Source organism: Podarcis bocagei (genome assembly GCF_964188305.1).
Source record: "Podarcis bocagei genome assembly, chromosome: 8".
NCBI lineage: Eukaryota > Metazoa > Chordata > Lepidosauria > Squamata > Lacertidae > Podarcis > Podarcis bocagei.
Window position 1 is genome coordinate 1,717,849 of NC_138133.1, and position 22,959 is coordinate 1,740,807.

The window sequence follows — 22,959 nt, forward strand, 5'->3', positions numbered from 1 at the left end:
CTGTGTGGTTTAGGGTGGATTTATGCTTCATGTAGGTGCACATGCATTGTGAAAATATGGTGTCATGGTTAGGGTTATCAGACATCCCCGTTTCCCGGGGACAGTTCCCAGATTTACAAATCTGTCCCCAGACAAAATCCATCCCCGGATTTCATTTAATGTCCCTGGATTTATATTTTAAGTGTTGCAGATTTATTAGTAGGGAATGAATGTTGCGTGATTGGTTCAACGGCACAAGACACATCATATGGGGACTTCTGGAAAGGCAAAATGGCGGGCACCTCGGCAGCGAGCAGCTCCAGAAGCCAGCCAGAGCCGACTGCGCTACTGCTGCTGCCACCACTGCCAAGCGGGAACTGGGGACGCCGGGCGCATCAACTGGGGGAGCCACTGACACACACACCCCGCAACCCAAATCGAGCCGGGAGAGAGAGAGCCCGGCCAACTGTCCAGAGGCACTCCGGGGCCAGGAAAACCATGGAGCCGACGCAGGGAGAAGGGGGAAAGGAGAAGGAGAAGGAAGAGAGAGAAAGAAGAAGGAGAAAGAAGAGGGGACCCCTGCTCTTGCCGCACCACCGCCGCTGCTGAGGAGGAGAGGTAGGAGAGAGCACCGGGAGGGCAAGGGCACGTGACCAAGCCCAGACCCGACCCGAGAGAGCAGGCAGGGGCCCCGAGGAAGGCCATGCAACAGAGGAGAAATATTACATTTTTATAATGTTAACGAAGAAGAAGCCATTTGCGTTCATGTAAATGCAATGCAGTCCAGAGTTAATACAGATTGGTGTTCCTGCTTTCCTTCAGTTGCCCAAGGCAATATTTGCTTTTGTTGTTCTTATTATGAGTTTTGTATTCCAACTGAAGTTGAAAAGTGTCCCCGGATTCACTGGGGAAAAATCTGGTAACCTTAGTCATGGTTCTCACACACCCTTTAGGCAATTCAATGAGAATGCAAGGAACTGGGTTTTCATTTTATAAATGGAAAGGCTAACCATGTAACAATCAGAGGAGAGAATAAGAACAGACAAAACCCCCTGTAATTTAGCAAGAGGACATTGTTTGTAAAATTACAGTCAGCAGGTTTTGGAGGGGTGTAAATAATAAAAGCAACACTAGTAGAGATGAAACAGAAGTTGCAGCTGAAGACTGTGACCAGTCAAGACATTCAATAAATTTAGATGAAAGAGAGGGGAAGATAGCAAGAATGAAAGGATCAATGAAACCAGGGAATATTGAAGATTGCTTACAGTTAAAAGGCACCCAAACAGACAAAAAGAGAAAAGGTTAAAATATAAGAGGAGAGCAGCAGGGTCAACTGACACCAAAAAATCAATAGGATTCAGAACATAGGAAGAGCCCTGCTAGATCTGACCGGGCACATCCTGCCCATTCTTCGCTTCTCACAGTGGCCAGTCCCTGGAACGCCTCAAGAGAACAAGGAATGAGCTGACCATTACTTTTAAGAAAGGAAAGAGGAGGAGACATCAATGGAAGGTAAGTGGTGGGGGTGATAAGGGAGGCAAGAAGATGAGACACATGAAGATGATGATGAAGAAGAAGAAACAAGAGATGAGTCAAGAGTGTGGTAGACATCATTGCTATCTTCCTGCATCCAGCTACATTCCTAGGTTATTCAACTGAGTTTTTTTCTGTTTTGTTTTTGTTTATTTGCTGGGCCTGCTGTTTTTTTCTGTCTTTCGTGAAACTAAAAACAAATATTTTTTTAAAAAAAGAAAGGAAGGAAGGAAGGAAGGAAACTTCATGCATAAAATAGTCAGCAGACAGGGGGAGAAAATTACATGGAAGAAGAAGGGCTGGGAAAGGAGATGAGAATTAATGTGGGGGAAGCAGGAATACAAGAAAGAGGAAAGGATTGATGAAGGAGGGGGGGAAACAGTGAAAGAAAAAAATGCAGATGAGGGAAACGCAGAGATTAAAAATGAAGAAAAAGCAAATGAGAACAAGGTTTCTGCCAAAGATGCTCAAAACTGCAAGAGATCACAATGGGTGAGGCAGTCATGAGCAGAACCTTGAATTGTGCTCTGCAGGATGCATTTATTCAGTGCATTGACAAAATAGTTAAGACACCCCCCACCCCCCGGAGATGAGCTGGTGATGCTCTGCCCCAGCTGAAGCTTCTAAGCAATCTTTGAGGCATGTGGTACTTGAAGAGTATGTGGACGCAATCTTCTCAATCTGCTGTTTCCCCCTCTAATTTTCTTGTGGCATCCATTTATATTCCACTCCTGCTTTATCTGTTATTGTTGTTATTGTGTTTTTTGGTTGTTTTTAAAATAAAGCTGGAAATTGAGTGCAGATGTTCTGTAACGCCAAGAAACTGAAGTGAAGTGGAAAGCTAATGCTTGGCACTCAGAGGATATGCCAACCCCCTTCCAATATAAAAGAATGTTCTGCAACTACAACATGAAGAGTCTAATTTATCATCTTCGTTAAGTCTATGTGCGCAATCAAAAATTCTGTTTCAAAAGGACAATGAAACAAGACACACAGAACCGCATTTCAAGCTACTCTCCCTTTCCATATGTCACTAGGGCAATTCCAGGAGGCTTGTAAAAGTTTTGCTACATTTGTTCTGCCTTCTGTTGCCGGATATGCTTATTCAATTAATCTTCATTTATGACAGACTGCAATCAGCCCATTTGTTGTGGACTTCATAAGGATCAGAGACCTGAGAGAACCTTTCCCCCCCAAAGGCCTTCTGTTTCTGCAAACTAGGATAATGCAAGTTGATTTACAGCTCACAGAGGAGTCTAATAGGGCTTCCTCAAGGTAAGTGTGCACAAGATTGTAGCCTGTCCGGTTTAAAGGGAGATGATTGAATGATATAAAACTCTGAATGAAAACTTCAAATTATAAATTCAAGGTGACTAAATGGGAAATCATTCTTTTAGGATTCTGGCCACAGCCCCTGATCCTGTGTTGGAAGCTGCACCGGAGGTTGTTCTGGTCCTTAAGAGTAGCTTTGGGAGAAAGATATGGGAAGATGCTGTAGGGAGGAAGAGCCAAACAGGTCCTGGTGCATGCAGAAGCAGCCTTGCGGTTCTCCAGATCCCAGCCAGAACCTGCCCTTCAGAAAATATTGTTCTTGTGCTGAATTTCAGATGGCACAATCAGTGGCTCCATTGTTCTTCCACAAACCCTTTTTTAACCCTTGCCTGGCCTGTGCCCTCCACTGAATTTTACAGAGCTGATTTCAGCAACTATAATTGCCAAGTAAGTAAATGAATCTATTTCAGCAGATCGTCATTACAGTTGCAGCAAGCAAGGGAACTCAGCTGTGTTTAGCAGTTACTTGCATCAGATTGTTGTGGTTTAATTCCTTGGGGTGTATGCTAGTTACGCAAAAAAAAAAAAAAATACTGCAAGAAGAAATTGGGGCATTATTTATTTGTTCGCCCTGCTGACTTCCTATCGTCCCACTGAGTAATCACTGTTTACTTTTAACAACATCTGTGCTGGTTAGTCCCCTCATTCATACATTCTAGTATGCCCCTTCTCCCGTCTGTAGCACCATTGCTAACTTTCGTAGCTGCTCAAATTGCCAATATGTTCACTGCTGGTACCCTGAAAGAACACTGGCAATTATGGCAGTCCCTGTGGAGAAAAGGAGGCTGATTAGCAGCAAAACCCACAAAGACATCTTTAAGTCTGGTCATTAAGCAGTCGTACGTCTGATCAGAATCAATCAGAAAGAAGAACAAGGAGTCTCAAGTACGAAGAATAAGGCCTCACACCTGAAAGCAGCTTACAATCACAAGTAAACACCACCTTTAAGTTTATGCAATGTTCTTTCTCTAGCTCCCTTTCATCAGGATTTAAAAGAGGTCATGGAATCATTTTCAGCTCCCTGCAAATGGTGGGAATGCAAAAAGCAAGTGGTTGTCATGAGGAGCAGTAGGTGAGTGGGCTGATGAATGCCAGCATTATTCTCCCTTGGTTTTGCCCTATTTTTGCTTCTTTGAGCCCCTACCTCATCCTACTCTCTGCCCCTTAGGATCAGATCTCTGTCTGCTTCCCCATGTTCCTCTGGCACTATCACTTAGTTGCATTTCCAGAAAGCAGTTGTGCTGTTTCTTGCTTTCATAGCCCTGCCTTAAACCTCAACATTTGGTTTCTAAGTCTGTTAAGTATGGCAGTCTGTCCCAGCATGAAGTGGGCTGGTTGCTAGGCATGCAAATAGGTGTGAAACGGGGGGGGGGGGGTGTGTGTGTGAGGATCAGAGTAATGGCTGCTGATGTCACAAAGTAAAAGTGCTGTTCCCATATGCAATCCCTTTAAAAAAAAAGTCCTTTGACATCTCAAATGAAAGCTTGCTAGTTTCTCACATACAAGTCTATCATCTTCCGCTTCCTCCTAAATTTCAAATGGTCTTGGGTCTTTCCTGACCACACCAGCAAAGAGGTTCAGGAAGAAAATGCAGTTAGGTTCATAAAGGTGTGAAATGCTATGAGTGTGTGCCATTTTCTTGGCCTAACAGAACGTCAGTGATTTTTGGCTACTGCTAAACTTAAATAGAACTATCATAATTAAACACAGTAATTTTGAAAATATAATAGTAGTGTTTCCTTTTTATAGCATTATGGGTTAAATTCAGATGTAGTACCCCAAAATTTCCACTCTCTGTTGACTCCCCTTCTTTGTGGAGTAAAAACAGGCTGTAGCTTGGCCTATGAATATATATTTGCATAACTTTTCTTGCAATATCTTTGGGGAGAAGCAGCTTCAGGACAAATAGATAGAGCTTTCTTTCCTGGTGCAGCAAAGCTCTGGTGCTTGGCTTTCAAAACCTGCTGGCATTTGGTCTTTTGCCTTTTTTGCTCACCCCATAGGTGCCCCCTTTCCACCCAACTGAACAAGAAGGCTGCAGAACGACAGGTAAGATTCAACGTAAGGGAATGAAAAGTGATGGTTGCTGAAGCAAAGAGTCATAACTCCACATATATACTAAAGTCAAAATTGGCTATAGCTCCACAGGAGATGGAGGTCTTGGGATCATATACAGATACAGATATAGGCACAGGCACACACGCACACCACACCAGGAAATAATGAAATCATTCAATTCAAACCCGGAAATGGTGAGAGAGAAATGGAGAGTTCTTGTGGCTCGTGAGGAGACCCTCCCTGGAGCCCGAAGAGGACGTCAGTTTTGCCTGACCTTGTTCATCTGAACTTACCCTCTGCTGGGTTTGACCTTGCCTCACCGGAACCTAACCCATGCTTGACAAGGCTCTGCTTCTTGGGTTTGGAAAGGATGCTAGCAGTATGTGATCTAGAGTCCCTGGACTCTGTGCTTGGGATAGGTCTCCCTTTGGCTAGAACCCCATTTGCTAGCTGGGGCTACTTTCCCGGACAAAACAATAGCAGCCTTTTAACAATGCTGGCTTGAGAGATAATGACTGTTCTTGGGAAAATAGTGCGCCAAACATTTTGTGGACTCACAGCAGTCGTTGCCCCCCCTTGGTGAGCATTTATGAACTAGCCCACTGATTCAAAGGAGTGAAAATTAAAATGCAGGTCAATTATGAGCAGAGATTTCCAACCAATCTGTTGCAATCTCAGATTTTCTTAATACAGACAGAGGTCTATAAGGCAACTAGCCAAGGAACAACAAATCAGTGCCAATTTTGCTATTCTTTGCCAGTGTGGTGTAGTGGTTAAGAGCGGTGGACTCGTAATCTGGTGAACTGGGTTCGCGTCTCCGCTCCTCCACCTGCAGCTGCTGGGTGACCTTGGGCCAGTCACACTTCTTTGAATTCTCTCAGCCCCACTCACCTCACAGAGTGTTTGTTGTGGGGGAGGAAGGGAAAGGAGATTGTGAGCTGCTTTGAGACTCCTGAAGGGGAATGAAATGCGGGGTATCAAGTCCAAACACTTCTTCTCTTCTTCTTTATTTGGAAATCGCCTTCTCAATCACTTACCTTCACTTGTAACAACAGGGTGCTCTACCCGCTGGCACTGGGAATCCTCTGTGGACACCGTTCCGAAGTATATCATCCCCAGACCTGTGACCAGTATCACCATCCAAATGCCATCCTGCACGTTAGCCATGTTTTCCTGTGCACCGGTCACATCTCTCTTAGCCGGGAACACTTCTTGTCTTCAGATGCGAAAAGGCCCTAGAGAATGTCACAACATAATTACAACTAAACCAACAATGACCAATCTTTGGTGACAGTTTACTCCTCAGATGTTGGCCCAAGGATCCAAAGTGTCTTTTGCCACTTGACTCAACCTCTTCAAGGGTGATCACCTGACACCTCCAAGTGTTAAGTGGTCCCTAATTTAGGCTACTCAAAGACAGGACAACAATTTATCTTCCCCTCTTATAGGAACTAATTATTCTTATTTTAAGAGATTTGTAGTCTGCTTTTTTAGGAGGAAGTCCTCTCAAAAGTGGTTTACTACATGCGTAAAATACAAATCCAACTCATAAAATGTTCTTAAAATATACTATCAACAGTAACAGCAGAATCAAACACAACAAAGTAGCAACAATAAAACTTAGCCATGACCCAATAAGCAGCCACTATTTATGACCTTGTGGAGAAGAAATCAGCATAAGGCCCACTTTAAAAATGTGAAGGATGGTCTCTGTAGAATGACCGCTCTTCCCATCAACCGGAGGGCGCCCTTTGCGTGGCCACGTGCAGCACCCCCAATCCTTTGAGACTCCCGGCAGAACGCTCCTGGTCCACCTCCCCACGTCACAGCCCTTGAGGTTCCCGCCAAACCTCAGTTCAGAATGAACCCATTGTGACGGGCGGAGGCGCAGCCAGGAGAGCTGACCAAGAAGGGGTAGCCGTCACTCCTTTGCATATGAAGGGGGGTGGAGCCTACTTGGGAGCCCCCAGTCGGCTCCAGAGCTTCACCCTCCCTACCCTCCTTTGTTTATGCTCTTTATTTCAGGTTAACCTCTTTACAGGTATGCGGGCGCTGCTATGGTTGTTCGATGGTTGCTGTTAAAGGACTGGGAAGGGATTTCCCCCGCACTGGCAGGTTTCTCCTTCCCCGTAGCAAAATGTCACAAATTTGGTGGTTTTAGGCCTTGGGTGGAATCCTTTAGTCTATCTTCCCTAAGTGCAGGGGGGAGGGGGTGTGTGTGAAGCGGTGACACATGCCTTCCCCCCCCCCACAGTGGTGATCCCATGGTTCCCTGTTAAAGGGGGTGTGTTGATGGGAGTCACTGGCCATATGCTGAAAGGTTGTCAGTGGACTCCCCTGTGTTGTGGCGAAATGGGGGTGGGCTCTCTGCTTAAATCCCCAGACAGATCTGTTAACCCTGATGTGCCCCAGATCCCCGGCTGGGGACTGGGAGCGATAAACGCCCAATGCCAAGGTCTAAGCTAGCTCTCAGAGTATGGGCTGGAAATATGGGTGCAGTCCTTTGAGTAAACTGGTCCCAAACATATAAAAATGTAAATATATGAGTTAAGTTTCTATTTTCATCATGTATTTAGGTAAGAGCACAGCGAATAATGCTGCCTGCAGTGGGAGAACCAGAAGAGGAAGGAAACATCCATGCAGCCTTTTTCTCCAAGAAACAAGTTATGGAAGCAGTAGCGAAAAAAAGTGTTGCGTTTATACAAGTATCACTCTTCTTTTAAAATAGTCTATAGAGGTCTTTCAGAATGCATGTGTTCCAGGGCAGCGCATCTCTGCTATGAATATTCTATGAATCCGTGCTCAGAGTTTCTATGTGAGAGCTTTGTTTCATGCATCTCTGTTATATATGTAGCAATGTTGTCATCCTTTTTATATAGATTGCCCAAGAGGAATATAAGAATAAATGAGACCTATTAGAGAATGCTGCTATTTGCACCAAGGCAAAGCTCCGTTTTATCTCTTAGCAGGAAATGATTCAATGTACTTTTCGTTTCTTTTTCTTTTTTCTTAGCCATGGCAATTGCTATGAACAGTGGCTTTGGGGCAGCGTCCTGGGAACCCTGGAGCTGCTTGGATGACAGGATGAGCGTGGAAAGCAAGCTTCTCCAAAAGACACAATCCCTTACAATGTGCAGGTGCACAAGGAACAATGGTGGGCCCCCCCTCACCATGAGGTGGCATGCACCCCTGCTGCTTCCCAAAGGGTGCCAGGACTGAGGTGCAGTGCCAGTGCAGTGCCAGGAGCAGTGGCTTGGCTCTGATGCTTGCTCCCATGCTTTGTCCCTTCTCCTGTCAGTGAGCGGCAGCAGTGCCTGCCACTGGGAACCCACAGCCAGAATTGTCCAAAGTGACTGGCAGCAGCTCTCCAGGGTTCATGGAAAGGGGCATTCGCTGCCCTCCAAATGTCAGTGAGATTTGTTTTACCCTATACATATCAAACCTGCCTCCATCACCCAGCCCCAAAGAAAAAGCCTCTATCCCCATGGCTTCAATATTTCTGGGAATTTTGTATCTCTGCAAGACTATTCTCAGTTTGGCAATTATATAACATTCCAGCTTTACATGATACGGACACGACATTCACTGCACTGTACTGAAGATGACTTAACAGCCAGCAAGTTCTTTCACCCACGCATCCAGGGCAGCCTCTGCTTGGAAATAAAAGGCCACTCAGACTGATAAACAGAACAGGGCAATCCCATAAAGCAGCATGGAAAAAGTCATGAGGCAAATAATGCTTTCAACAAATGCTGATTACCAAACATAATTGTTTTATCAAGCAGCAGTCAAGGAAAGATTAATTGCTATGGTCTTCCTAGAACTGATGTGCTAAACTCATAAAGTCTTCATTCCCCACCCCAAAAAGGTTAAATCAGATAAAATATATGGGCTGAGAGGTGGGGGGAAAGAAAGGGGAGAGGGAGAGGGAGAGGGAGAGGGAGAGGGAGAGGGAGAGGGAGAGAGAGAGAGAGAGAGAGAGAGAGAGAGAGAGAGAGAGCGCTAATAGCCTTGGAAAGCTATTTCCAAGATGTCAACTTATTCTTTAATTATACACAATAGGTTGACAGCCTGAGGAAACATTATGAGTTGCCTGTGAGAGCCTTATGACGGAAAGTTTACTTCTGAGAAAACTCCACTGACTTCTTCCTAAGCCTTCCACAGGAAGTGCTCAAAAAGTGCAGGGTCATCTAAGAGAGACCAGTCCTCTCCAGTCCTCTCCCTGAATTATGACAACTCTCTTAATGTCACCTGAGTTTACTGGCACCTGAGTTTATTTGCTTTCCTCTTTCCTCTTCATCCCTTTTTTTCCTTTTGTGTAACATATTTTATTTTATAAGCCTGAGAGCAGGGACCATTTTTGGGTTGGTTTTTTTTTATCTGTAAGCTGCTCTGGGAGTCCTGTCTGCTGAAGAAGGAGATAAAATACTTTCAGTAATTTATGTGCGCACAGAACTGCAATTTGACTGTCTCCATTCCACCAAGTATTACATTAAAAACAGAAGGTCTGGCGACACCGTTCCCGAGAGTCTGCCTTCCTCTGAATGCCACACCAGTCCCTGGGAATCACGTGTCCGGTTACAGTCCGGTTCTGCTTGCAGGGTCTCCGTGTGAGAACCAGGTGCTGGAGCAGACAGGGCTCATCTTTTGCTATGTTCTCAAAGCAACCTTTGAGACCAGGTATTTGTTCTGGAGCAGGTAAGAGGAACAGGAGTCCACAAACGCAGCTGCCCAGCCACCAGTGGCAACCACAAGATGAATTCTGCCAACGGCTAATACTGAATGTCCACGCACAGACAACATACCCCTTCCAAAGGAGCCTCACCAAAATTTGGGGCAAAGTGGGGAAACGTAGGAAAAGGTGTTAGAAATTAGCCAGGTGCCAGGCGCATTTTGCACACGCATCTCCTTTCCCAGGGCAGGAGCAATAAAACACAATACCAAAATGTGTGGATTTCTGAATAGGCAAGACTCCTGGGGGGCTCCAAAAGTTTGATTTAGGGTGAAGAGACCATCAAATGCTTATTTTCTATTCAGTTATTTTATAAACCACTTAACAGACGGTATCTCTAAACATTGCATATATCCTCAGCATCTATATATTGAACCAAGAGTTTGGAACTGGAAACTGATTTCAGCCATGCTTTTGACTTCTGGGGGGTTTTATTTCTCTGTGTCAGGCAGGGTTCAAATGGGACCCTCCAGGTCTCTCTCTCTGCCCAGGGCACACACCTTCTTCAACTGCTTTTGTGTGGCTGGAATGTATCAGAGAACTACAAAATAATAATGCCTCTTGCTTGCCAGGATGGAGAGACGTGCAAAGATTGTGTGGGGCTGGACTGCAGCCTAGTGCACAAATGAAAGAGCTGCACCTGTTGCTCTCCCCACTTTTGTCCATGGCTCCACCCACCGGGGGCATGCGGCCCCCAGGAAGTTTGCCCATGAATCCTGGCCAGTGGCTACTAAATATATAGGCTGTGGAAAAGTCAGCGAATTTCCCTCTTGCACTGGACAAACATGCACTACAGTTCCATGCACGTACGGCACCAAAATAATTCCACCTCTGCTCCCCCAGCCTCTACTATCTGTGCACATTTGGCATCAAGATGGAGTGCAGACATAGCAAGCAGGGCTGGCTCCCTCTAACCTCCACTCCCTATTTGTCTGTTTCCACTGTCTTCCCAGTTGATTTTGTACTCCTTCCAGCTGGAATTAATTCTCCATATAAGACACAATTAGATAGTTTACAGTTTATGCTATGAAAACTGAATAGAGAATATGAGCAACCTCAGGCAAATCAGTCATTATCATCTATTAATCTGGAAGGCCACACAGAATGACTAAATCAATGAAGAGGCATTGAATGGTTATTTAACTCCTTCTATTCTCTTTAACAGCATTTCACCCTCTTCTGAGTATGAATCACCCCTCCTGGTCAACATTTAATCACGAGATCAGTAAAGAACATATTTGTAACCCTAATGTGCAGAAGAGGTTCACAAAACAAGAGGCACTCAAGCTTTGACTCGGGAAATTCGTTTCTAAAAAGCTTTCTCATTTACATTCTCTCTGCCTGCACTCCTCTCGGGATTATATTGATGGTAGGTGGAGAGATGCAGTAGTTAGCAAAGCAAAGTGGACAACACAACCTTAACTAGTCATTCCTTATGCACAATTTCCCTAATCTCTTGAGAGACAGGTCAAAGTTATACTTCTAAAAATTTATAATCTATCAATTTGCGCACAGATTTTAACTATGGCCACAACTGATAACTCACTATAGAGCAGCCCCATTAAAATGGAAAATTCTGGAGAAAGTTGTGAATTCATCCTCTGCTGTTGCAAGCATTTGATGTCTTGTTTTTATTCACAAAATCATTTGTTCTCCACCTTTCTGGTTCAAAATGAACCACCAAAGGCCGCTAAAGAATAAGATAAATGCACGAGAATAATACAATTGAAAACACAAATGGCATAGAATCATAGAATCATAGAATCCTAGAGTTGGAAGAGACCACAAGGGCCATCGAGTCCAACCCCCTGCCAAGCAGGAAACACCATCAGAGCACTCCTGACATATGGTTGTCAAGCCTCTGCTTAAAGACCTCCAAAGTAGGAGACTCCACCACACTCCTTGGCAGCAAATTCCACTGTCGAACAGCTCTTACTGTCAGGAAGTTCTTCCTCATGTTTAGGTGGAATCTTCTTTCTTGTAGTTTGGATCCATTGCTCCGTGTCCGCTTCTCTGGAGCAGCAGAAAACAACCTTTCTCCCTCCTCTATGTGACATCCTTTTATATATTTGAACATGGCTATCATATCACCCCTTAACCTCCTCTTCTCCAGGCTAAACATGCCCAGCTCCCTTAGCCGTTCCTCATAAGGCATCGTTTCCAGGCCTTTGACCATTTTGGTTGCCCTCCTCTGGACACGTTCCAGTTTGTCAGTGTCCTTCTTGAACTGTGGTGCCCAGAACTGGACACAGTACTCCAGGTGAGGTCTGACCAGAGCAGAATACAGTGGCACTATTACTTCCCTTGATCTAGATGCTATACTATTGATGCAGCCCAGAATTGCATTGGCTTTTTTAGCTGCTGCGTCACACTGTTGGCTCATGTCAAGTTTGTGGTCAACCAAGACTCCTAGATCCTTTTCACATGTACTGCTCTCAAGCCAGGTGTCACCCATCTTGTATTTGTGTCTCTCATTTTTTTTGCCCAAGTGCAATACTTTACATTTCTCCCTGTTAAAATTCATCTTGTTTGTTTTTGCCCAGTTCTCTAATCTGTCAAGGTCGTTTTGAAGTGTGATCCTGTCCTCTGGGGTGTTAGCCACCCCTCCCAGTTTGGTGTCATCTGCAAATTTGATCAGGATGCCCTTGAGTCCATCATCCAAGTCGTTGATAAAGATGTTGAATAAGACCGGGCCCAAGACAGAACCCTGTGGCACCCCACTAGTCACTCTTCTCCAGGATGAAGAGGAACCATTGATGAGCACTCTTTGGGTTCGGTCAGTCAGCCAGTTACAAATCCACTGAGTGGTAGCATAGTCAAGACCGCATTTTACCAGCTTCTTTACAAGAATATCATGGGGCACCTTGTCAAATGCCTTGCTGAAATCAAGGTAGGCTACATCCACTGCGTTCCCTTCATCTACCAGGCTTGTAATTCTGTCAAAAAACAAGATCAGGTTAGTCTGACATGACTTATTTTTCAGAAATCCATGCTGACTGTTGGTGATCACAGCATTCCTTTCTAGGTGCTCACAGACTGTTTGCTTAATGATCTGCTCCAGAATCTTCCCTGGTATTGATGTCAGACTGACTGGGCGGTAATTATTTGGGTCCTCTCTTTTCCCCTTTTTGAAAATAGGGACAACATTTGCCCTCCTCCAGTCTGCCGGGACTTCGCCTGTTCTCCAGGAATTCTCAAAGATGACTGCCAGTGGTTCTGAGATCACATCTGCCAGTTCTTTTAATACTCTTGGATGCAGTTCATCTGGCCCTGGAGACTTGAATACATCTAAACTGGCCAAGTATTCTTGTACTATCTCCTTAGTTATTCTGGGCTGTGTTTCCTCTGCTGAATCATTTGCTCCAAATTCTTCAGGTCGGGCATTGTTTTCCTTATCGGAAAAGACTGAGGCAAAGAAGGCATTGAGGAGTTCAGCCCTTTCTGTGTCCCCTGTTTGCATTTCACCATCTTCTCCTCTGAGTGACCCCACTGTTTCTTTGTTCTTCCTTTTGCTACGAACATACCCATAGAAGCCTTTTTTGTTGCTTTTAACCTCTCTAGCAAGCCTGAGTTCATTCTGTGCTTTAGCTTTTCTGACTTTGTGTCTACACGTGCTGGCTATTTGTTTGAATTCCTCTTTGGTGGTTTCCCCCCTTTTCCATTTTCTGTACACATCCTTTTTTAATCTTAACTCAGTTAAAAGTTCTTTAGATAGCCACCCTGGCTTCTTTAGGTACCTTCCATGTTTCTGTCTCATTGGTATTGCCTGACGTTGTGCTTTTAGTATCTCCCTCTTAACAAACTCCCAGCCATCATGAACTCCCTTTCCTTTTAGTATTACTGTCCATGGGATCTCACCCAGCACTTCCCTAAGTTTTATGAAGTCAGCTTTCTTAAAGTCAAGAAATTGAGTCCTAGTATGCTTGGCTGCTCCCTTCCGCTGTATTGTAAACTTCAGAAGAGCATGATCACTCGCGCCTAATGATCCTTCCACTTCTACCCCACTAACCAGGTCATCAACATTGGTTAGGACCAGATCTAAAATGGCTGTTCCTCTTGTTGCTTCTCCCACTTTCTGGACAATGAAGTTGTCTGCAAGGCCAGTGAGGAATCTGTTTGACCTTATGCTCTTGGCTGAGTTTGACATCCAACAAATATCCGGGTAATTGAAGTCCCCCATTACTACTATCTCCCTTCCTTTTGCATGCTTGGCCATCTGTTCCAGGAAGGCATCATCTATGTCCTCCGTTTGGCTTGGGGATCTATAGTAAACTCCCACAATGAGGTCCCTGTTATTCTTCTCTCCCTTAATTTTGACCCAAATGCTCTCACTTTGGCTTTGATGTTCTAAATCTTGGATCTCTTCACAGGTATACACATCCCTGACATATAACGCCACTCCTCCTCCTTTCTTGTCTGGTCTGTTTCTCTGAAATAGATTGTATCCCCCCATTATTACATTCCAATCGTGGGACTTATCCCACCAGGTTTCAGTGATGCCTATTATGTCATATTTAGTTTGCTGTACCAAGAGCTCAAGCTCATCTTGTTTATTTCCCATGCTTTGCGCATTAGTGTACAGACCTGGCTTTTCATTGAGAGCAAAACCACATCTAATATAGGCGGCAGCCCTATTGCTGAAGCAAAAGTTTTCCTGACTGAAAGCATTTCAGCCTTGTTTAGAATGTGTCTTTGGTACTCTGTGTTGCACTCCAGGAAGGACTGGAGGCCCCCATCTCCATTCTTGTCAGGTGATCTAAAAGAAAGTCATAGGCAATGGTGTTAAAGCCACTGAGAGAGAAAGCGGAACAGAAGCACACTTCTCTTGCCCAGCTCCCAGGGCACATCATAAGCCAGGACAACCAAAGTTGTCCCAATCCCAAACCTGGGAAAGAAACCAGACTGAAACAGAACTAGCTAATCAGTATCGTCCAGAAATACCTGAAAACTGGGTCACCAGCCCTCACTTTAACTCCTTGCCCCGTGTTGGAATACTGGCGACTGGGTGGTGATTATCCAATAGAGCACCATCAAGAAAGGTCTTTTTAAAGCAACTATCTTACTCTTGCTTCTCTGCTGCCTTCATAAGCAGAAATGTACACTTGCTCTTTCGGTTATTTAATAACAGGAGACATGCACACCCATGCTTCAGGTCTGCACAATGAACAATCAAAGCAAAAGCCAAGCAAAGATGGAAAGATTTAAAGGAATTTTGTCCTAACGAATCAGTTCAAGCAAACCAGCAGAAATCAAAATCCGGCTATCCATTTTTGTTGAGATGTTATTATCACTCTTTTAAAAAACAAAACAAAAAACCCCAATAAAAATAGGAAGGGGTAATGTCAGATTCTTTCATTTAACCCATTTGTATGAACGATTGTTAAAAAGCAATATGAATTCCACACACACTGAAACATGTTTAGCCCCATAAAGTATAATGACATTTACCACACTAATATCATTCACATCAATGGATGGCCCATAAATTCCACAACTCCCCCTCCCCATTTTGACAACCTTCTCCAAGGAAGCTCATAAAAGAAGCTGATTGTTCTCTCCCCCAGCCCTTTCCAATATCACTTAATAGGTCTCTAAGGACTTTTACAGTCTTATTAAAGGACCACCTGGGCTTTACCATAACCGAGATGTAACCTGTGATTGATTAAGAACCCAGAATGTGGAAAGCCCTTTCTTTCTGCAGTGTAGTACAACTTCTGATCTCCAACAGAAAAAATACATAACATTTTTTTAAATTCATCTAAAAATACAGTAAACTAATTTTGTGTTTCAACACAGGAGCATTTAAGCAACATAAAGAGCCCATCAGACAATCCAATCCAGGGTTTAACAGCCAAATACTTATTCCTCTGGAATTTCCCCCTCACACACAAAATATAATATATTTAAAGCAGCTCTATCCATGCTACCATTAAGAGGTGAGACAGCTACAGTGATGTTTTTAAGATTGTGCTCCCATATTTCATCTTGAAGATTTTAAAAATGGTTTTGGTTTCACAGTCCCCAACCCACCCCATAGTTCCTGGGGCAAACATCAAAAGATGTCGTGGTTTTACTTCTCCATCTTTCCTTACGAATACAAAACAATGTACAGTGATACCTCAAGTTACATACGCTTCAAGTTACAGACTCCGCTAACCCAGAAATACTACCTCGGGTTAAGAACTTTGCTTCAGGATGAGAACAGAAATCATGCTCTGGCGGCGCAGCGGCAGCAGGAGGCCCCATTAGCTAAAGTGGTGCTTCAGGTTAAGAAAAGTTTCAGGTTAAGTATGGACCTCCAGAACAAATTAAGTACTTAACCTGAGGTACCACTGTAATTCACAAGGAGTAACAAGGCCAGATCAGGAGTGCCAAGCCTAATGAGCAGGCCAACTCTTCTCGGTAGGTCTTGCCCCCATGAGGCAGTTGTGGAGACTGAAGGTCTCCCACAGCTGCCTAAGCTTCCTCCTCTCCCACGTCCTTCCCAAGCAATCTGAGGCTGTGCCGGCATGCTTGTCTCTGCTCCTCCCGTTTCATGCCTCTCCTGGTCCTGGGAGACCAGGGGAAGAGCAGCTTGTCACAGCAGGAGGGGAAGACACCCTGCCTTGTTCATCAGTCGGACTCATCTCTGCCTTTTGGCTTCCCTCCTCTCCTGCTTCTGGACTTCCCTCTGCCACAGACTCTCCACCGTCTCGGCTTCAGACCCCTCCTCCTCCCAGGCGTCTCCTTCTTCTCCCTAGGATCACTTATAGTTGCGTCCTATCACCAATCCCTGGGCTCAGAGCCTTGGTTCCTGGGTGGGTCTCCAGCTGTTGCCTCCCACTATTCCACAGTGTCCAGCCAGTTCGTGACATTCGGCACTAATGGAACAATCTGGTTAGCACTATGTTGAATTCCTCCTACTATATTTTATGGTTAGCTGAGGTTTTGCTGAAGCAAGGATGTGCAGTATAATGGATGGACCCGGGACTGAAGGCGTGTTGCAAGAATAAAATTAGAGCAAAACCGTTTTATGCGGATGTGAACTCCCTGCAGGAAGCAAGAAGCATGAATGAACCAGCCAACCAGCCCTCGGATATCTACTGTATTTTTCCATGTATAAGACACCCCCATGTATAAGACTACCCTTGTTTTTTTGAAACCAAAATTAAGAAAATAAAACCCTAAAATAAAAGTGAAAATCTGGATGATTTGCGGTGGGACAAAGTTTCCTGAATGAGGAGCATGCAGAGCACCGTGGTGCAGCGGCAGAGGCAGCAGCTGGGGCACCCCACGCTCAGGGGCGTAGGGAGGGGGGGCGGTCCGCCCCAGGTTCCATCATGGAGGGGGGTGACAAATTATCAAGGAACAATTACTGCCCTACTAGGGCGGTTCATAGAAAACTTTTTTTTAAAAAAAAAAAAATGCATGCTCCAAAGGTCTTATCTTACTAAACTAGGGATTACCGTATTTTTCACTCCATAGGGCGCACCTGGCCATAGGGCGCACCTAGTTTTTTTGGGGGGGGAATAAATATATATATATCCCCCCCCAGCCTCAAAGAGCAAAGAAGCCTCAGCCTGCCCAAGCCAAAATCCCAGACATATGCTTAAATATTTAAAAAAATCCCCCTGGATGCCCATGTTCTGTGTACAAGATGACCCCCAATTTTTTACTAATTTTTTTAGCAAAAAACCTTGTCTTATACATGGAAAAATACGGTATATCCTTGATATACAGACTCATTTAGCATTATGCCAAGCCATACACAATCTTAACAATGGTTTGGCATGGGTCTGAACTGAAAAAGCAGTAGTTAAGATTGCTCTTTCTCCCAAGGCTGTTGCACTATAAAAATAAGAGCTGACTTAGGAAGCTAAACACTGCAAGGATGAAAAACAAGCTGAGAAGCTGCTGTAAGCCAAGGTTTGCCCATTGTGCATTTGGAAACTCAAACCATGATGTGGTTCTAAGCAAAAACAACCAACCCCATAATTTAGCATGGCAATTGTCTGAAATGCACCAGTGCTGCTATCAGAATGACTTGGGCTGATGTCAACCATACAGATCTTTCAGAAAAGTCCCTTTTCTATTGTTTGCATATGTAGGAGCACAAGTTCATATTCTAGCCATAGCTGGCATAATTGTATAGACTGACTGGAGCAATGGAATCAAGCCTTGTATTGCACTGGCAGTATCCTTAGTGATTTCGGGATGCGTTTTTAAAGTTCAAAGGCTAGGAAATTGGAGGGTGTGTTTTCAGTGTGGTAACACAGTACTTAAAATAGAAGGGCTGCACAAACACCCAAGATAATTGCTCTCTGAAATAACAGTGGCAGAAAACAACAGCTGCTGTTTGGACACATCAATGTTCAGTTTTTCTAGGATGTCCTCAATCTATGAAATGTTGAAATCAGCATTGCCCCTTCCCAACAACATAAAAAATAATCAACTTTTTCTTGTCCTGTGATCAACAGCCATCTCTGCCTTGGTTTTCATTTTTTTTAAAAAATAATTTTTTATTGCTTTTTTTCCAAGGTCAGAAAACATCGTCAATAACACAACAAAAGCGATTTTACAGAAAAAAGAAGAAATTATAAAAGAAAATTCACTTTTCCAGATCTATTTTCATAATCAACTGGACTTCCCCAGATCTTCCATCCCCTGCTTTCTTTACAATGGGAATAAACAGCAAATTGATACCTTATTTTATGTGTTTTTGTGCTTTCATTTAGTTATATAATCTGTAATTTATACTTTTCAAAATCATAACTTAATTTCCATCATTTATAAATCTCAATGCTGAAGCATGTTTTTCCCAAGAACTTAGCAAATTCTCAACATTCATATAACTTATAGTGTTTTTGTAAATAGTCCTTAAATTTTTTCCAATCCTCTTCCACTGCCTCTTCTCCCAGATCTCGGATTCTGCCGGTCATTTCGGCTAATTCCATGTAGTCCATCAGCTGCGAATGCCACTCTTCCAGGGTGGGTAGCTCCTGTGCCTTCCAATGTTTGGCTATAAGGATTCTTGCTGCTGTAGTTGCATATAAAAAGAAAGTTCTATCTTTCTTTGACACTCTCTGGCCCACAATGCCCAGGAGGAAGGCCTCTGGTTTCTTATGAAAGGTGTACTTAAACACCTTTTTCAACTCATTGTAAATCATTTCCCAAAAAGCCTTCACCCTCGGGCATGTCCACCAGAGGTGAAAGAATGTTCCTTCAGCCTCCTTACATTTCCAGCATTTATTGTCAGACAGATGGTATATCTTTGCAAGTTTGACTGGGGTCATGTACCACCTGTATACCATTTTCATAATGTTTTCTTTTAAGGCACTACATGCCGTGAATTTCATACCGGTGGTCCATAACCTTTCCCAGTCTTCAGACATAATGTTGTACCCAATGTCTTGTGCCCATTTTATCATAGCTGATTTAACTGTCTCATCTTGAGTATTCCATTTAAGCAACAAGTTATACATTCTTGAAAGCACTTTCGTCTTAGGTTCAAGTAGTTCTGTCTCTAGTTTTGATTTTTCCACCTGGAAACCAATTTTTTTATCCTTTTTAAAAACCTCTAGAATTTGGGCATAATGAAACCAGTCTCGCACCTTTCCCTTCAATTTTTCGAAACTCTGCAACCTCCAAGTATCACCAACTCTTTCTATTAACTCACAGTATTTTGCCCAGCCACTCTCCATGTTACGTAGTTTAATGGCCTTAGCCTCCGTCGGTGATAACCACCTCGGGGTCTTATTTTCAAGTAAGTCCTTATATTTAGTCCAGACAATAAATAGAGCTTTCCTGACAATATGGTTTTTAAACAGTTTATGAAACTTTACCTTGTCGTACCACAAATATGCATGCCACCCAAAAGCATTGCTGTGCCCTTCCAGATCTAGGACATCAGTGTTTTCTAACAGAAACCAATCCTTCATCCAGCAGAAGGATGCAGCTTCGTAGTACAATCTTAAGTCCGGCAGGGCAAATCCCCCTCTTTCCTTTGCATCTGTTAGTATCTTAAATTTTATTCGGGGCTTTTTGCCCTGCCAGACAAACTTTGTGATGTCCTTCTGCCACTTTCCAAAACACTCCACTCTGTCCACGATCTGGAGGGTTTGAAACAAAAATAACATTCTTGGCAGTACATTCATTTTAACTGCTGCAATCCTTCCCAACAAGGAAAGTTTCAATCTTGACCAAATTTCTAAGTCCCTTTTAATTTCAGACCAACATTTTTCATAATTGTCTTTGAACAAATTCAAGTTTCTCCCGGTCAAGTTAACCCCCAGGTATTTCACTTTTGTTACCACGTTCTCTGCCTTGGTTTTCAATTGAAAAACGTTTAAGATGAATAGTGCATTATAGAGCTAAAAGCAAACATATTTTAATATGGGAAAATTTCATGAAAATGAATCCACATTTTTTGAATTGAGTAGAATTAAAGGAATTTCCCACTTAAAAAAATAAATCAGAATTCCACACCTGTATTCATGAAACTATTTTCCTTTGAAATGAAGGACATTAAATGGAAGGTATTTTTGTTGTGCCAAGTAAAGAGAAAATCACTCTAGATGCTGTACAGCTAATAACTAAAGATATTCATTTCCCCCATCAATAGGAAAACTGACTGCAGCAATGTGGAATTGAGATCAAATGCAAAATACCGGGTGGAAGCTATTAGGCATGACTCCACTTGCAAGAAATCATCCCTTTGCTGAGACCTTCTCTTTTTCCAGTAGAGCAAAAGGTCAACAAGGTCAGCACAACCCCACAACATAAAACCTACTAGTTGTTAAGATTTTAAGAAAGGCATGACCATTATTGTGCATATAGCCAAAGTTTAACAAGGCAATAATGTTGTGAATGACTGGTAACTGCTTAGATTCAGTAGGTTGGTCTGACACAGTCAAAATATATATAAAAAATAAAAAAAATGTCCAGTAGCACCTTAGAGACCAACAAAGTTTGTTTTTGGTACAGTGGTACCTCGGGTTAAGTACTTAATTCATTCTGGAGGTCTGTTCTTAACCTGAAACTGTTCTTAACCTGAAGCACCACTTTAGCTAATGGGGCCTCCTGCTGCCGCCGCTGCACAATTTCTGCTCTCATCCTGAAGCAAAGTTCTTAACCTGTGGTACTATTTCTGGGTTAGCGGAGTCTGTAACCTGAAGCGTCTGTAACCCCAAGTACCACTGTATAAGCTTTCATGTGCATGCATACTTCTTCAGATACCAATGGTAAGTGCTTAGTTTATAAGCCCACAGGCAGAGACAGCTTTGTTTTAATTGACTGTATGCAAGTCACCCTGGGAGCAGGATATGAACAAACACCAAACAAATCTCACACTAACTACTTGTGCAGTTTATGCACAATCACTGTGCAGAACAGGCAAAACAGTTTTAATTGACTGTATGCAAGTCACCCTGGGAGCAGGATATGAACAAACACCAAACAAATCTCACACTAACTACTTGTGCAGTTTATGCACAATCACTGTGCAGAACAGGCAAAACAGTTACATGAAGCACAACACTGCTGTGATTTTCCACCTTTGTGTTAACCACAGAGAACACACAGTCCCCTTTTCTTGGTGTTATATTTTTGGTCATTACTGTGTTACGTATTTTTGTGCTTTTATATTGTAAGCTGCCCTGTAATCCTCGGATGAAGGGTGGTACAGAAATTTAACAATAATTTTAAAACCTAACATTTCCAAGACTGCCTCTCTTGGTGTTCCAGACGAGCTGGCCATGTGTCCAGACTCAAGCCTGGGCCTGATCAACTCGAGACCCAGGCCACCTAGGAAGAAACATTCTTGGGCGCACATTGTAGACAGCAATGCCCACCACATTTGGGGTGGGGGGGTGGGGACACAATTCATCAATATTTGACAATGAGTTTGGAAATGTGTCCAAGATCTTGAAAACCAAAAAATGCTGCAGCCCACACTTCTGGGTTTGTGGGCAAGGAACTCGGGGAGGGCGGTTCTGATTGTTGTTTCAATGTTAACAACCACAATCTGATTTTTCTTAGCTAATTTCCTGGCAAAGGAGTTATCAGGCGTTATATTCAATCCAGCAAACGTGCTGTTGTTTTCTCAGTGTCCAGATTCTGAGCACATTTTGGCAGCGCAAGATAGCTAAATATGCACTAGAATCATAGAACTGTAGAGAGTCCTTAGGGTCATCTAGTCCAACCCTGCAATGCCGGAATCTCAGCTAAATCATACATGACAGATGACCATACAAGCTCTGCTAAAAAAGAAAACCCAGTTAGAAATTCAACAACATGTTAGAATTACTTCTGCTTATCTAACGCTCCCTCATCCAGCAGGTATATAAATCCCATTGATTTATGTAGTGCCACTAGCACATGACATTTTACAGAGTCTTAAACAAAAGGAAGTCTGGTCTCTGCCCATGAAGCTTACAATCCAAACTAAATTTCAGTAAACTACCAATATAATCAGAAACAAGTTGTAGGATCCATTGTATATTGCATTACACTTCACTGCTCACCAATTATATAAGACATCTTACTCGTTACCTATTCATTAAATGTCTTCTGGGTCAGGGGGATAATGAGGAAAATGTCACAGGAAGAAAGGTGAGTTCCTCCTCCCCTCCTTGAAAGGCTCAAACGTAATTCCCAGAACAAATTGCCCGCACAGGAACATATATAGGATGGAACGGGATAGCATAGGATGCTCTGTTCTTGCAAACAGCAATCTGTTATTCACATTTTAATATCTTTAGTGTCACCCTCCAGCATAACATGTACAATTAAGAAGAAATAGAAAGATAACTTCCCCCCTATGCAAACGTTAAGATGCACACAGCACCAGAAGAAATTGCGTCAACCACTCAACCAACTTTAAACATTTTCATTAATCTTCAACACCTTCCGTCACTATTCAAATGCTAATTATGTGCAGTCTTTGTTTTTCCCAGCTAGCAGCAATTTCATCTGGAAATAGAAATGGAGTAATTATGAGAAGGGTAGCTCAGAAATGTGAGACTTAATACTTCTTGAGGACATGCATAGACCCCAAGACTGAAACGCAAAGCCCAACCCCACCTGCAACACATCTCTGTGTGTCTGTCTCAAACAACTTTCTTTTTCAACACAAAACACCCACCCAGGGACTTCAATCTTGAGTGGGGAACCAGTCAATTTGACGCTCAAAGTCTCTACTCCCCAAAGCTGCTTTTTGACTAACAGGAGGAAAGATGAAAATACCCAAATCTTTTTTTTATAAAAAAAACGTTCTCAAAGAGAAGCCGAGAACAAACCAAAAAAGGGGGGTTCTGAGTGGGAAAGCAGCCAGAGTACAAAGGGTTATG

The 22,959-nt window shown here is 43.3% G+C and overlaps 1 protein-coding gene across 5 annotated transcripts in view; it reads right to left on the reverse strand.

Moving 5' to 3' along the window:
* The window catches only part of SEMA5A (semaphorin 5A), a 148,341-nt gene that overhangs the window by 82,575 nt on the left and 42,807 nt on the right, over positions 1-22,959 (reverse strand). For all 5 annotated transcript variants that reach the window (XM_081205962.1, XM_081205963.1, XM_081205966.1 and 2 more), the window contains exon 2: positions 5,940-6,137. In XM_081205962.1, coding sequence (XP_081062088.1) covers positions 5,940-6,069 — 130 coding nt within the window. In that variant the 5' untranslated portion in view covers positions 6,070-6,137. The remainder of the gene's footprint in view (positions 1-5,939; positions 6,138-22,959) is intronic.